The 17,082-nt window shown below is 40.4% G+C and overlaps 1 protein-coding gene across 1 annotated transcript in view; it reads right to left on the bottom strand.

Moving 5' to 3' along the window:
- The window catches only part of LGR6 (leucine rich repeat containing G protein-coupled receptor 6), a 655,213-nt gene that overhangs the window by 237,786 nt on the left and 400,345 nt on the right, over nt 1-17,082 (bottom strand). The window contains exon 9 of the mRNA XM_044076136.1: nt 9,904-9,969. Coding sequence (XP_043932071.1) covers nt 9,904-9,969 — 66 coding nt within the window. The remainder of the gene's footprint in view (nt 1-9,903; nt 9,970-17,082) is intronic.

Below are 17,082 nucleotides of genomic sequence, written 5' to 3'. Positions count from 1 at the left end.
TCTGGGATGGTGACTTCCATTGTAACTCCCCCTCTACCCTGAGGGGAGTCCAAACCACGTGTGTCCTGGAAAAGCTTCTGGGATTTCTTGAACCACATCTTACAACTCCTTTGACTCCTGGAATAGGATCATCGAGGAGTGGAAAAATGTATTCCCACAGAAGACAAACTCTTTCCATCCTTTTCACACCTGACTAGAGTTTTCTTTACTTTGGGACCAAGCAAAAAGGATCCGTCAAAGGGAGCATTGACGAAGGAAGACTTGAATGATTCCGTAAAATCCCACAGGTGCATCCAAGCATGTCTTCAAATAGCAACACCTGAAGCTGCTGACCTGGTCATCCCTTCGGCTGCATGTGCAATGAGCCTCATGGATGAGTTTGAAAAAGACTCCAGGGTAGCTAGCTGGGAGGCCACTTTTTCTTGGACCCCCTCAGCAACTGCTCCCGCCAGGGTATCTGACAGCTCTTTGACCAGATCCCTCTGAAGTCTTGTGAAACGTGCCAAAAATGTAAGGACCTTTTAGAGAAGGTCGATGATGCATATACCCATTTCCCAAATCTGTCCATCGCCTTGGATTCTTGGTTCGGGGGACGGACAGTAGAACTTTCCTCAGCTAGTTCATTTTTGGTGGTGGCCGCTACCACCATGGCATCAAATTTTAAGCCCTTACCCAATGTGGTTGGTCTTCAGGAGCAGAAAGAATTTTGTCAGGTCTCCAGGAGACTGGTTCTACGGAGTCAGAAGCCTTCCAAGCCTGCTGAGTGATCAGTTTAATTAAGTCATCAGCGGGCAGGATAACCCAGGAGGTAGATGGGCGAACACTAAAGGCCTGCAAGTACAATGATTCCTCAGAAGACGGGTCTTTGGACTTCCAATCATCCCTCTGTTTTAGGATTTCAAGAATGTCTCCAAAGGAGGCATCTTCTGGGAATGACCATGGGGAACCCTCCCCCTCATCGAAATCCATGTCCTATGTGAAGGTTTCTTCAGGAGATTCAAGGTGTTTCCTCTTACACAATCTCTTCTGAGTAGGCTCTTCAGTGGGGACATCTGAGGAGGACTCGGAAGAGGTGGGTGGCTTTAGCAGGCAAGTCTTGTGACCTTGGTGCTCATTGTCCAGGGGTCGAGGTTGGAGGCAGAACTGAAGAACCTGGAGTCACAGAGGAAAGACTCCAGTATCCCAGGAGCCACCTGAGATGAAGCAGTGGTCAAAGCTCTTTCCATAGCCTGAAAGGCAGGACCCCCTGAGGAGGGATGGGAACCCAGAACCGAGACAGACATACTCAGAACTGGGCTCACACCCCACCCCGAGAGCCCCACCTGACAGACCGGAACTGAGGATGGGTCCCCTGCCAACACAGCCGGAAGAGATACGGATGGCTTTATAGAATAACTCAGGGCCAGCTTGAACCCCCCCCCCAAGGCCCGATGGCAAAAACATGGTCCTGGGGACCCAACAGGGCCAAATGCAATGAGGGAGCCAAAGCCAGACTCTGCATCAAAGACAGAAGTGTTGTTGGTGCCGAAGCCATTGGGACCTGAGAGACTGGACTGAGAGCTCTAAAGCCTGCACAGAGGTTGGAGGAGGAGAATAAGTAGGGGTGGACAGAGGAAAAACCCTCTACACCAGAAGGGAGAGGGGCCTCACTAGATGAGAGGAGACCCCAGGCTGCCAAGATCTGATCCACCAACCTAACAGTATCAACCTCAGAGAGATTTCTGGTAGCGTTCATGGACAACCCAGAAGGTGAATCGGGTCTCTCAAGGAATGGGCTAGGGAGCTGTCCATGGAATGGGTCTAAGGAGGGAGAATAGATAGACCTGGATTCTGTTGATACAACCAACTTCAGCAACCTCTGCTGTACCATGGCAGTAAAAAGCAGAGACATGGTAGAACTGACAGTCAGCACTGGTGACGGAACCATAGTCATAGTCAGAACAGTGGCAGTCGAACTTTGAACAATTGCCGTAGCCAATGTAGTAAGCACTGGTATGCTTTTCGGTGCTGGAGATCCAGACCATTCCGACAGCTTTGGAACCTTAACTTTCAGTTCAGTAGAGTAACCTTTGGAAGCATGTTTAAGTTTTTGACATCAGCACTGAATGGGAGGATTTTGATCCAGAGGCCGGAGATGACTGGTCGGCCTTGGACAAGGCTTCTTCAAAAGAGGCTTTAAGCAGCCCTTTAAGAATAAGTTTGTTCTTCCTCTCTGCCAGGGTTCTATTACTGAAACTTGGCAGATGGAGCAGGCCATACTCAAATGGGAAACACCCAAACAGTAAACACAGGATTCATGATTATTAGAGTTTGGCATTTTCCTGCCGCACTCTGTACATTGTTTAAACCCCTTAGTGGAGCTTTTAGACCTCTCTGCTATACTCCTGAATAAAATAAGCAGGAAGGCAGAAAGGAAAGAAGGTGGTTTAGAAATTAGAAACTCGCACTAAACAGGGGAAAATCTACCAACAATGGTAGAAACGTTACCAAAGGTAAAAAGAAAGAGAGGGAAGGGAAAAACTACCAGTGATGGTAGAGGGGAAAGAACATACCAGCGGTAAGGAAAAAAACAGCACACACGCTAAGTGTAAACCAAAGTTCTGAAACGAAGGAAAAGGTCTTAGATAAAGAAGAAAAATATAATATATACTTAGCTACGAGAGAGTTGGCTGATGCATTTTTTCATAAGAGCGGCAAATGAGACATGATTTAATGTGGAGAGGGGCATTGTGGGTAGAATTGCAGCTCAAGAGATTTTTTTGTGCTGACACAAGCTATATGACTGCTGGATCCATTCCGAGGATCAGAACAGTAATCCACTAGTCAAGAATAGATGAAGATTGGCAACATCAGATCTTAAGTTATTTTTTAATCTATGTAGATTTTTAAAGTGAGAATGAAAAACTTTTTTTTAATTTTGTTTTTTTAATGTTATATTTTCATGCTTTAAATGCTGGAGTCTAATTTTTATTCAAAGTTTTTATGGTTCACTTTATAAAGGAGTGCACTGTCCCTTTAAAAAGTTTCGGATTATACAATTAGGGATGAATAATTGTTAATTGAGGTTAGTATTTAAACTTGTGTTGCATGAAAATTTTTTATTCAGATGAAGTCCTTGGAAGAAAACACGAAAGCGCTTAATGAATAGGTGAATAAAGATTTTTGGATTTTAAACAGTCTCCTCTAGTTTATCACACTCTGCTTTGCTACTGTTTGGTTTGGAAGACTAACAGTTTACAAATTATAACATCTTGTTTTCCTTCTTTGGATTTAACTAATCTTGCTATACATCTCTTGTTCTGAAATGTATTGTCTCATTAAATGTCAGAGTAGTATCTCTGAATGTTATCTTCTCTGCTAAATGAATACTAACTGTAATGTAACATACCAAACTTTGATTTTTATATTACTTTGTGACCCTGTTATACAGTTTTAGTCTCTCTCTCAAACACAGACACACACATGCGCATGCGTGCACACAGTGCCTGTTTTTGACGTGTGGTCTGAGTTGCATTTTTTTCCACACTAGCATTTTTTAGCCAATTGGAAATAAATTATGTACTTCCCTGTATAGGCATGAGTGGATATTTAAGCCCTATATTTAACACTGGTAACTTAGCAATGTCTGATGAGGGGCTCATGTCAGCTCTAAAGCTTGAGTAATTACAAAACCTATATTGATCCAATAAAAGGTATTACATCATGTCTATGTTCCAGTGTCTGTTTTTTTTTTTTTTTGTAGCACAGTATTTGTGCAATTCAGTTTAAGAATACCAATGTCTTAAGGGAAGGCAGGAACTGAGCAATTTATGTAATACCAGACTGAATGACAGCTATTAAAAAGAATGAAAACATATGTAATGTATAATGTATGTAAATGGGAAAAATGTTAAAATGGTTTGTTTTCTTTAAAGTTAATGTATGTGTGCATCTATCTTACATGATAATTTAATAAAGGTGTTCAAAAAAAGAATATCAATCTCTTGTCATAACCAGTCAGAATCAGCAAATAAACCAAACTTTAAAAAGGTAATTGAGGCAAAAATCTAAACTCATGATGCTGACAGAATCAGACAGAGCAAGGGAATGTGTGAAATATTTGCCTAAGGCAACCATTTACCTCCAGTGTGGACCAACAGTCAAACAGTTGTAATGGAGAAGTGACACTGTAGCCTAAAACATTTTGTCTAATTAAGACAGATATAGATATTTAACTGAAGATTATGAAGGGAATGCTGAGGCCAAATATCAGAAGAAACTACTACCATTTTATTCAGATTAGTATATACTTGTGCAGAGGGTTAAGGTTGTGAGCTGTAGTTCCTGTGGTATAGGGTTTGATTCCCATAGCCCTCATTTGCCTACTGTGTGACCTTTAACCAGTCACTTAACCAGAAATTGCTCCTGGGTCACCCCTGAAAAGGAACAGTGTGTTTTATGGGATTGCAAATATGACAAACTAGTGTTCACAGCTTCAGAAAAGTAGTTTAATATCTCTAGCGCCTCGGCTCAAAAACCTTCAATGGAGTACAAAAAATAAATACAAAACCACACCTTTTATACATCATAGTTAAGCATCCTCTACTACTTATACAATTAAATAACTAATTAAAAACTAATCATATTAAAACCTTCCAATTACAAGCTACATTAATTCCCACTGGAGTTAAAGTACCATACTTTAATATAAAAAGGGATTCCTTATACAGAAGTTTCCTTTTAACATCATTAAGCCTTTTATTTATATCCACATTTTCTAAAATAGTGCCCTGCAAACCTACAGGGTCACTATTGTGATGCTCTAAAAAGTGTTGGGCTAAGGGGCTTTCAGATTTCTTATTTTTTATGTCCCTCACATGTTCCTGTAGGATTACCTGATTAGCAAATGGGTATTATCGTTACACCTAGAATTTAAACTTTTCCTACATAACTACTTCTCTAGTCTCCTAAATCTCTAGCTGTACACTGAGCAGCTAGTTTGCGCACTGAGTAAATAGTCTGCATGCTGAGAAGCACTTACCCTTCGAGCTTGACCCAAGGCAGTTTTAGGTAGTCTTTTTAATAATCTACACTCCTACAACTACCAAGCTAGTCAGCTGTGAGCCTACCTTGTACTATTCCCATGTAGAATAAGAAACTAAGATCCAAAGCCATGGATGCGCATTTCCCTGCTAAGTCCACCTTTGGCCTGGTGTTCATGGACATCCTAAGGTAATGCGGCAATTGCCTCATGTACACTGGTAACTACCTTATCCTCAAACATATGAATAGGTTATGTGAGAGATGTAGCTATAGAATATCACTGGAGGCAAGGCTGTCACCTACAAGCACCAACACTACAAAAGGTTGTCACACACACACACACACACACACACACACACACACACACACACACACACACACACACACACACACACCAGTCGCATAGACCCACATATGATAAGGCTCTTAAATGTAATCTCCCCAAATCACAAAGACCTCTGAAACACTGCACACACAAAAAAATCCTCAGCAACCTCAAAAATGCTCCACAAAAACAACACCCACCAAGACACATACTGCCACAGCTCATGGAATCTCGACTTCTAAGTCTATACGGCATACACAACGACAGACAGACAGATATCCCACTGATGAGGTTAAGCAAAGAGAAGCCAGGCTCCATCATATGTCTCATCTACTCAGGTCACATAACCCCAAGTACAAGTATGATATACTACAGATACTACACAGGAAGGAACAAAAGGTGGAGGTGTCTCTATATACATTAAAAATAAACACACTTCAAGGCTGTCCATCGGCATGACAAACTTGAGCTTCTCCATGTCCAAATCACCATAAATAAGGTCCCATACCATATCCTTGCATGCTAGAGCCCCCCCCCCCAATGACTTAGGAAAACCATAACACTTACTTAAAGGCACTCAACACATTCTCCATTCAACCCAACACCATGTTCATGTGTAACCTCAACTACTCCAATATAAACTGAGATTCGTACATGATAAACAGGTCCAGAGATTAATGGACACAGTAAATGCCAACACCTTGGATAAGCTAGTTCATACACCAACAAGGCGCTCAAACATCTTTGAGACATAATGCCGCAACTGCCCCTCACCCCCATGTATTGTCCTTGCTAGTCAGATCAGACCATAAAGCTGTCTCCTCTGAGGTAAATGTAAAACCAGGGACATCTGGATACCCTAGAACTTTTAAGAATTACTCCATGGCAAACTTCCCACTACTGACACCCTAAATAAATTTCAAGCCCTCACACCCTAAGAAAACTGCTGCCTCAGAAAGACTTCTGGAGGACCTGATTGAGGAAGAAGTGGAGGGAGGTCAAGACGGTTTCCTGGGAGTCTCCTGTAAAAATGGAGACCTAAGTCTAGGAGACATCCACTCTGGAGAAAATTAAGGACTCTGGATCCAAAATGACTTGACTGCAGAAACTGCTGGATCCAAAGGTGTCAGATCCAACACTTTTTTGACTTTAGTCAGCAGCTCCACACTTGGAGCAGGTCCAGGAGACTGCTTTCTATGTTCCTTGGGTTCCAATGACCTTGGCTTTTTTGAAGGTGTTTGAGCCCCAGAAGTAGAAGCAATAGTAGAGGAAAAAGTTTGCAAAAGACCCTTCAGGACCAATTTATACCGTCAATCGTTTATTGCCCTCAAATGGAAACCAGCACATATCTCAAAAGGCACCTGTAAATGAGAAAGGCCTAAACAATACACACACTCCCTGTGGGCATCATAATTGGGTATCTTATGCCCACAGGAACTGCACTTCTTAAACCCGGTAGGCTTGTCAGCCATACCAGCAACTATGCAACTATAAAGAGAGAGAGAACAAAACTCTAACAGCTACTGTCAAAAAGTAGATTAAAGTATAGAAAGAGATTGTTTTTATATTAGGGAAAGAAAGAAAGGATATTTACCAACAATGGTAGCAAAAATATCTTACAAGGTACAGGAAAAAGACACAGTAGAGCTTGAGAGAACACAATCCCAACTGAATCTTTAGAGTGAGAAACGAGATCTGAGGTAATCTGGCAAGCAAGGGGCATTATGGGTAAAGGGAGGAACTTGAAAGTCAGATCCAAGAATCTAAGGAGATTGGCTGAGTTGGATCTGAGATACATACATTGAGGAATGAATGAAAATGATAACGTCAGATCTTACTTGCTATGTGGTCTCTCCCAGTGACTATTGTGGTGAACTACAATAGTGTGGCCAAGTTAATTATCATGACTGCCCATGTTAATTTACACAGCCAAGTGATACTTCATTGGTAGTGTAAATCATTTACCACAGGCATTTCCAGAGGATGGCACATGGCAGTAAGCATTAACCACTCACCTGGAGTTGGACAGCCCAACATGATTGTTCCAGTCATGAAACATCACTGCTTTAGGCCTGTCTCTGAATCAGAAAGGGTTATTGCTAGGAGTTAGCCATTCATAGTAGGGCTTACTTGTGGTAATCCCTTCTGAATCCCAGAGTTTATACGAGACTGCAACTATTAATGGTGACTTTAGGCTATGATGCTTCACTTAGCTGAAGAATGGTACATAATATCTGTTGTACTCTGGCTACAGAAACAGACAATCTGTCACTATTCGCTGTCCTTCCCACTTCTCCTAAGCTGTTTTCTGCCAGCAATGGTCCTCTTCTCTAAGATACCAGAAAGTCTAAAACTATCTTCTGCGACTTTCATCTCCCTGCTCTTTCTTCCTGCACTGCCTATTACTACCTGCTTCTGCTCCTTCTCTTCCTTACATCTCTCATACTCCGTGGGCCCCTCTGTCATGAATGTATTTGCTCTCTCGTCCCTTTTGCATCTAGTATATTGCTATCACCAAGCCTTTTCTGCTCACCATTGCTGTCTCTCCACTTTAAGTTGTGAGGTGTACCTCTCTAATGACACCCCTCACTGTTATTTCTCCTCTTATCTCCATTTTTAATGTTCCAGGTTAGCTGTTCTGCTTGGTCTCCCTTTTCTCCCACCTGTTTCCTCATACTACAACTACCCAGGTCCTGTTATTATCCAATTTGTAGGCCTGCAAATGAGATGCATGCTCTTAACCCCCAGTTTATCTATCTAGATGAGATTCCACATCTTTCAACAGTCGATCATTCTGCAGGCAGTGTGTACACTTCCTCCCTGCCGTATCCCACTTAGGGTACTCGACCGAGCTCAGTACTTCAACTCTCCTCTAACTCATTTTTCTTTTGGGAATATTTTGTCATCTGTTTCAGTTTCTCTTTCAGCACAACTGAATGCTTCTTAATCTGCCACTTTGTCTACCTGCCTAGCAACTGCTTCTAGCTACTTCTCTTTACTAAATTCTCATCCTTCTCCCCAGCCTCATGTATTCCTCTAGTTCTCTCCTACAATACCTACCATTATGCTCTTTCTCCCTTTTGAGTTATCCATCCATCCATCCACAACTCCCTTTTCCCATTTTTTTGCACATGAGGTTGGGATGTCACTTCAACAGTAACAATCATCTAGAGTCTATGTTCACTCTGCTAGGTTTCTGGGTTGCAGTATGCTTAAAATAATCTGATAGGAGTTTAAATGAAGGGTGCTGTTGTATTTTGACATTTGCACAACTGAACTTCACAGCATCAATAGCAAAACATTTTGCAATATTGTGAACCCGTAAAGAGGGCAGAAATGTGAATTCAGCTGCCTGTTGCGTCGCAATAGCGAAGACGGGGAAAATAAAAGAAGACTGCTGGATTGTCTTGAACAGGGCACTCCTGTTAAAGTCCTGCTGCTGTTCTACAGCTGCAATCTAGTCAATGGGCTGGTAGAATGGGTTAATTAACACCAATAATGAAAGAGTAACAGTTATGAACCACTGCACTGTGACATACAGGGTGAGGTTCAGAACTTAAGATTGCGGGTGGTGCAGTGGTGAAGCGGTTAATGTTGTCACCTCACAGCAAGAAGTTTTCTGGTTCAATTATCAGCTGGGGTGCCTTCTGTGTGGAGTTTGCATGTTCTCCCTGCGTTCGAGTAGGTTTCCTCTGGGTACTCCGGTTTCCTCCCACATTCTAAAGACATGCGTCTGGAGCATTCCTCCCCAGGCCTCCGCTGAAAACAGGCTCTGTGGAACCTAGTTGGACTTTCCCGGTCAACAAATGTTAAATAAATAAAATAAATAAAATTGCTGAAACCTTTCATCTGTTGCACAGGTGCCATATGTCTTGTTTGGCAACCATTAAGCTTGTGCATAAGGGACTGCAAGTAGCAGTAGGCTAGTCAGTATGTCATAAAAATTCAGTACATAATTCCTCCATCTTTATTCATGCTTAGACTCTTTACCCACTGATAAAGACCATCCTGAACGACACCCAGTATTCCTTTCTAGGCTCTTCATTGGTATAAGATATGCATCTGGAGCATTTCTCCACAGGCCTCCGATGAAAAATGGCTTTGTTCCAAGTTGGACTTTCCCAGTAAACAAATGTTAAATAAAATAAAATAAATAATTCTGTGCTTTCTTACTTTGCCAGACACATAGAGCTGTCTTGAATTTCATTCTAATATCTCTTATCTATTTATTTAACTTTCTAATAATAATAATTTCTCTAGCATCAGTTGTTTATCTTAGAAAATTCAAAAATCACTGGTGAGAGGCTGCAGAAAAACATGACTGTAGATGTTTGTCCTTTTAACAAATATTGTTTCAGTATGGTGAAATGCATGCCTTCTACATTTCCTAGAATGTACTGACCACAATGCTGGAGATGGATCAGTAATCTAATACCATACCTAATACAGCAAGGTTACTACTGTAAACAGCTGGCACTACATACTGTCAGTTCCCTAAGGTCCAACACCTCCTGACAAGGCATGGCAACATAAGAACTAATTTGAGTTATACTTACATTTCTTGGAGTTTCTGACACAAATGGAAACTGGGAAGTTCCTGAATCTGGTTATGAGACAGTTCTCTGTGAAACAGAAACAAAAACATTATTGTGGACCAGTACATCTGGTGATACAGGTACCTGCTGAAGCCTCCTAAGTTTCAGCTACAAGTGGGCAATATCGAAATTAGACCATATTTAAGTTTCAGGTTAAGGGTCAAGGTTACATTTTTATCAGTTAAACCACAGTGAGCTTTGGTTGTCTCAGTTTAACACTCTCAATATACTACTCATTCTGTTATTAACACAACAGCATTATTACGATTAGGCAGACTAACAGGTCCTGACAGCACTGTGTACATTATCCATACCCAGCCATGGTAGAAGGGCATGCAGACATAATTACATTCAGTTGAGATGAAACTGACAGTTCTGTACACATTACCCATGCCCACATGCAAACGTAAACTCAGACTTGGTTGTTTACTTTTAACAGCACCACTAAGTTTGACAATTTCATTTCAAAGTTGTAACAGAGAAAAAGAGCAATGAATTTTAACTTTGCTCCAAACTGAAAGCAGTTTCTTTTTATTTTCTATGGGCTTTTTGCCTTTGTCATAGCCATCAAACCTCTGCTATCAGTCTTGATCCTAGGTGTTTCCCCATACTGTATATCATTGCAACTGAGGCAAAAACTGACTGGAGGGGCCATCATCCAGAAAGCCATAGAGATGGTTTGTGCTCACATCAGCATCCTGACAAGGAAGGCATTTCCAATGGATCCCTAACACTGCTACTGGTAGCTAATATGCCCACCTTTATCACAGCAGGGCTATCATCTCTGGTTTAGTATCCCCTATTCCTGGGCATTTCAGTGCTGCACAAGTCTCTGCTTGCATAATAGTGACTGACTAACTAGAATACACCTCTCTCCCCCTCTGCATGAGTGAGCCAGCAAATGCTCATTACTCCCACCCTCCCCTGCCTGGCTCTTCCAGAGTTATCTGGATTGCAATCAGGGCTTTTATCCTGCTACATGACAGAGTTCAGATTAAAGTTAAAGCAATTTCAGTTAATTCAGTTTCTTTCAAACATCCAAAATGATATACAGCTTTACAATGTGGAACACAGTACTTTCAGAAAAAATGACTCTCATAAAGGGTGTTTTAAAATGCTCTTCAAAAAGCAAAATTGCTGTATGGAAATTAACTGCTTTTTATTTTTGTATCTTTCTTTGTCTGCTGAATTAAACTCATGGAGTCCATTGTCTACTACCTTATTGTTTTCCTTTAAGGAGTAAAGTTTGAGGCAGATCAGCTGAGGACGCCATACTGAACAGCTGGCTATTTTTTGTTACACCTCATCCCCTGTTCCCAGTTAACAGGCACTGGACATACTTCCACTGCAGCACCCCTCTGTGAATACCTGTCTACACACATTTGGGGGTACTACAGAGTAGTGCTGAAACAATCTACTCCCATATTTGAGCATTGCAGACTGCTGTAAAATCAGTCTACACACATATGGGGTGCTATCAAATAGTACAGAAACAATCTACTTCCATGTGGGGGCACTGCAGAATATTGTACAATCAGTCTACACACATGTGGGGGTACTAACAAATAGTACAGAAACAATCTACTCCCATGTGGGAGCACTGCAGGATACTAATAAATTCTGAAAAAAGTCTGTATCCATGTAGACGTACTAATGAAAAGTGCAAAACAATCTACATATATAAGGAGTACTATCAAACAGTGCAAATACCATCTACACCCATAAGGGGGTACTGCAGAATAGTGTAAAAACAGTCTACACCCATGTGGAGGGTACCAATGAATAGTGCAAAAAACATACACTATCAAGCACACCCGCAGACAGACGGACATCAGCTGCTTGTTATTCTTCCTGTTGCCCTTACAGAACACCTGTAGTGAAATCAAGGTTATTGATACTGCAGAATCTGGCTGTTTTATTTTGCACTGCCAAAACAACCAGAATGCAAATTTTCTTGTTTTCCTATTTTGGTTTAAACTACGGCTCCTTTTTGTGTTAAGACTTTTTGTCAAGTCTGTAAAATAAATAGAGTGAAATAAAAAATGTGTTTAATCGTTTCAAGGTTTCATAATATGCATGCACTAATATAGGACACATACTAACCTAATTTAAATATTGTACAGTTAATGATAGCCTGTGCCTTTGAGCAAATGCAACACAACAGTACAGAGCACCGAATTTGCTGAGTGACCGCGTGCTGCTTCTGTCCACACATGCTACTTCAAAAATAAGATCTCAGAGTAATAATGGTAATGCAATTCAGATTTAACATTTTCTACCTTTTTCACTTTCTGTTGTTGCTAATTTAAATTATGTAGCAGTTTTAGAAAGGAAGCATGAATCACTATGATACACCAGTCGAGTGTACTGAGGAACGCTGTGTAGGGAACATTTAGGTAGAGTGAACGGACCACATATTTCTTCATGCCGATCTAATCCCATCTTGTTTCTGCTTGTTCACCATGCCTTTAACAATTGATATGATCACCCTGAAAGCTGCTGTAAGTGATGTTTTATTTATTTGTTTGTTAATTAACCAGGTAAATGTTTTGGTTCAGGTATTTTTTCAATAGTGACCATAACCTGTGGCAGGAGACAAATAAATAATACAGACATGATATCATAATCTTACTTACAAAATGTATATCATTATAGAGACATAGAGACAGACTACAAAGCACAGTATGACAGGAGGACAGAAAGCAAAATGGATGTAAAAAAGATGAACAAAGAATAAATATATCAACACAAACAAATAGAAAGCGTAACAAGTAAAGAAGACAACATCAACATTGAATATATGCTCCTAAATGGATGCAGTAGCATGTTTTACGTGGCTGTTGAAATTTTGGAAAAGACTTTATCAAGTTAAAATACAGCCTTATTAAGAGAACTAGCACCCTGGGTAAGTAAATGTAGGAGTTAGACCGACGTTTTAAAGACATTTTGTGAGCAAAGGCAGTGACTGGGGGCATATTCTAATTCTGGGATAAGGAGATTGATAACAATTGGTTTTCTGGCTTCAAGAGTTCATAGACATGACATTGTAAATTCATTTTTAAATGCTTAAGTGCTTTATTAGCAGTTATTTCAGGTAGCTAGTGCAAACATTTTGAGATATAACCCATTGGGTGCATTCTTTCATGCAGCTGTTAAACCATATGAATAAACCCTTCCCAAAGATTAGGGAAATGGTGGGACTCTATGGTGATGAAGAGGGCTTAGTGACTGCCCCAAAACCCTTTTTTCTTGATGAAAACGGTGACATTTAGCAGGTCTTTCTACATGTTTATGTACAGTGAGTCTGTAAATGGAGAGACTGCAGTTACCATATTTTTCAAAGAACTGTATTACAGAGCATGAGATAGGACTGTCTGAAAATCACAGGCAAGAAGACTGCAGTGGAAGGGGGCATCAGGTAGTGGGGAAAACAGGTTTGGTTGAAGATAAGGGATAAAACACTGGTTGTAACAAAAAGATTAAATTTATATGTACGACGCTTGGCACTGATAGGACTGGCCAAGTTAAGACATTTGGATGAAAGTTCAGTGCATTGGAAGATATCTCACATGAATTATATCCAGACATTTCTGAACCTCGTTTGGGTGTAGTGATCTGAAGTAGGGAGTGGGATGAAATTCAGGGTGTTAAGTGTGTTTCAGTTTGGTTGCCAAAACTTTGGATGGGGATGCAATACTGGTGAAATATATTACTTAAATTCATTTGATAGCGAGAAGATGAGAATGTGGAGACCTGGGAGACTTAGAAAAGTTACAGTATAATAATTTGTGGGGGGTCTATATCACAAGATCAAAACATCAGGCAGTCGAATACCTAAAGTTCGATCCATAAATAGCGAAAGGTGAAAACTGCGAACAGCCACTTCTGTAATTTTTTCATCAGGGAAAAAAATCTGCTTGCCCATTATGCGGAATTTGCCCTTTTCTCCAATGTAGAGCGATCTTGGAGTTGATACATTTAGTTAGGGGGTAGTGTGGGGGCAAAGCCCCTCACTTGATTTGGGTTTAAAAGTTTTTTTTTTTTTATACAGCCAAGGGAATTCTTTCCCAGTGTGGAAGTGGCCTTTCGGAGTTTTTAGGTTTTGATATTTATAGATTGAGCTTTAGGGATTCAACTACTTGAAGTTTTGATCTTGTAATATAGACCCCATTTAGGGTTTTGTAGAAGAACTTTGGATTTCTAAAAAGATCATTTGTTTTTTCACTCAAAGGTAGCCTTGCCAGTGCTAGTCATAATTATGCAAAGCCATTCTAGGTTTAGAAAATACTGGTGCTTGGTTGAGTCAGTTGCAGTTCCCTCCTACTCTTTCAAACTCAGTTCCTCTTTTTTAAATGCAACTCAATTGTCTTTGGGCATGTTGACCTTTAAACTTTCTAAACTTCGAAGGGATGACCCTGTATTATGTCAGCATAAAGAGATTATAAAAGCAGGATAAACCTATTGTTGTGAAACAGTCAAGGTCTGTGGGCTCTAGTCTAAGCTATTTAGGTCCTCTAGTAGTGCAGTTTCCATAATGTTGGAAAAGGCTACCTAACAAACAGAATAGGGTTTTGCTTTGTCCTCTTAAATGATCACAGCAAGGAGGGAGTGTCATTAAGGACATCTGACAAAATTTCAATGATATGACTTACTGAGAATTTTAATGATGATTAGGTCAGGACTGGGCCTCACAGTGGCAAAATGACAACTAATTGTAATAAGCTTATCATGTGACAGAAATCTTTCTAATTGTACCACACTGGGACTCAACCAATACTGGGATCTTCAAGCAGAGCAAAGTTATTACTGGAACACTGTTGACAGATATCTGAAATGTATTCCTTAGTAAATGGCAATGATGAGGGTGGTATATGGATCTACTTTTCTTTGTCGAAATTGCATTATTTCGAAAAAGAAAAGTAGAGGACTACTTACGTGAAAGTGCACTTAAACGAAAGTGCACTTTCATGAATATCGGTTCAATGAACCGATAAACACAAAAAGGAAACACAAAAACAGTATATTGCAGGGGGGGGCAAGCCCCCCTGCAACCCCACATCCCCACTACTTAACTATACTAACTCTGACATCGCACTACAGTGGGGAAACAGGTAAATTCCTTTTTCCCCACTGTAGTGTGCTTCGGCGCCGCAGTGTTTCCTGTTTCCTTTCTTATCAGATCGTAGAACTGATATTCGCAAAAGTCCACTTTTGTTTATGTGTATTTTCGCGGAAATAATGAAATTTTGACAAAGAAAAGTAGACCTATATATGTATATATATATATACAGCCATTAATACTTCATTGTGACTCTGTGAGCCGGTGATTAGCATACTCATCTGGGTATGGCTATTCAAGAAGAGATTAGCCTCAGTACTGTCTCTGTTCCTGTCAAGCAGTGGCACTCCTCCACTGCTATGGAAACCAGGCCTATTATTATAGAAGTAGATACAGTTATACTGAAAATAGGCCTGCTGTCATGAAAGTCAATAGTGCCTAAAATTGGGCCTTTTATCATGGAAGCAGAAATACCTATCCTGAAACCAGATCTTTTGTTAAGAAAGCAGTTAGTTAATGCCTGAAACCGGGTCTGATATCATGGAAGCAATGAAAGTTACAACTGGAACCAGATCTGCTATAATGGATGCAGAGACAGTTGCACCTGAAACTATGACTGCTATCATGGAAGCAGAAATAGTTAATGCCTCTTAAAGGTGTAGTGCTTATGTTCCTTTATCAGTAATACCTACTCTATTTGACTGATATCGAATGATCCAAGTTTCTGATGTTGCCCATATGTTACTGATGTTACTAAGTTTTACTAGAAATTATTAAACCTTTAAGATGCACTTGGGCTTGAGAAAGGCTACAAGATCAAGGGGAAACAAGAGGGCCTGTCCTTAATTTGGTATCACTAAACCTTATGATTTTAGTGCAGGCTACATATTTTTTGAAGGTTCATGCTGGTTGTTGATAATCATTTAAATGTCTAACATGGGTTCTGAATAGTGTTGGGGAGCAATACATGCAAGTCCTAGTCAAGTTCTTTACACTGTGTTATACTTGTATTATGCTTTTAATTGCATATTAAAACTAGTAAAGAGACCACAGCTGTGTCTCTTGTAAGTCACACAGAAATGTTTTTCCACCATTCCACCCTGGTGCTATTGTGTTCTTAAACTCAACTGTCTTTTTAGTTGCCTGCCTCTTATGTTAATTTGACCACATATTTCTTTCCCTCTCCCATTTCATTGGCTGTTGAGTAAGCACAAAATTATCATTTGTGAAATCACTCCCCTTCAGCCATTTAAATTTATTGGCCATCTCACTGTATTCCATATTCCATAAGACCAGAATACAAAAGTGCCCATCCCCTTTCAATTTATCTTGCTCTTTTAAAATTAGTGGCTCTCCACTTAGACAGCTAAAGCTTAAGTTACCCCCTCTTTCATAGCTAACTGCTTAGTGCACACTGTGGTGCTTAGGATATTAACCCATTTTTTTTCCATCTTACCTTTAAAATCTGCAACATCTATTGCAAGACCACAATTATTGCAGAACTTACATTCTGCCTCTCACTAGTCATGTTGGGATTACTGCTTCTGTTTTCTCCTGGTAAGAAAAGGAGCACAGGGATATTATTTCCTGGAGACTGCTGATCACTGGAAAGCCTAATAACTGATTCATAGGTGACAGCTTGGAATTTGTGCTTATATTCTGCTACTGGTGAGAGAAGGAGCAGCGTGCATTGATTCCTGACTGTTTCTGGTTGGGCAGTGAGTGCCTGTGCTTGCCTTCATGATTGGTCTAGTTGCTATTCAAGCATCTACTAGGAAAGGCTACAACAAGCCTACAGACCTTGCATCATCTGGGACAAGACTATGGAACACTGGGTCTATGTTAAAGCAACAAAAGTGTACATATCGAATGCTCGGATGAGCAAAAATGCATATAATCGAAATCGCTATTGTGAGGGCTGCACCCCCCACACCCCTCCTTAAAAATATATTCCAACTCCGAGATCGCACTACAGTGAGCAAATTTTCTGATCTTCACTGTACCGTGATCTCACAATATTGATGTCACTTACCTGTGTTTTCGCTCATCCGTGCGTTTGATATTTACACTTTTCGTTGTTT

This window comes from Protopterus annectens, chromosome 7.part0 (assembly GCF_019279795.1).
Source record: "Protopterus annectens isolate FY-2018-M chromosome 7.part0, PAN1.0, whole genome shotgun sequence".
In the NCBI taxonomy this organism is placed as follows: domain Eukaryota; kingdom Metazoa; phylum Chordata; order Ceratodontiformes; family Protopteridae; genus Protopterus; species Protopterus annectens.
This window is presented reverse-complemented; position numbering and strand designations above follow the sequence as displayed.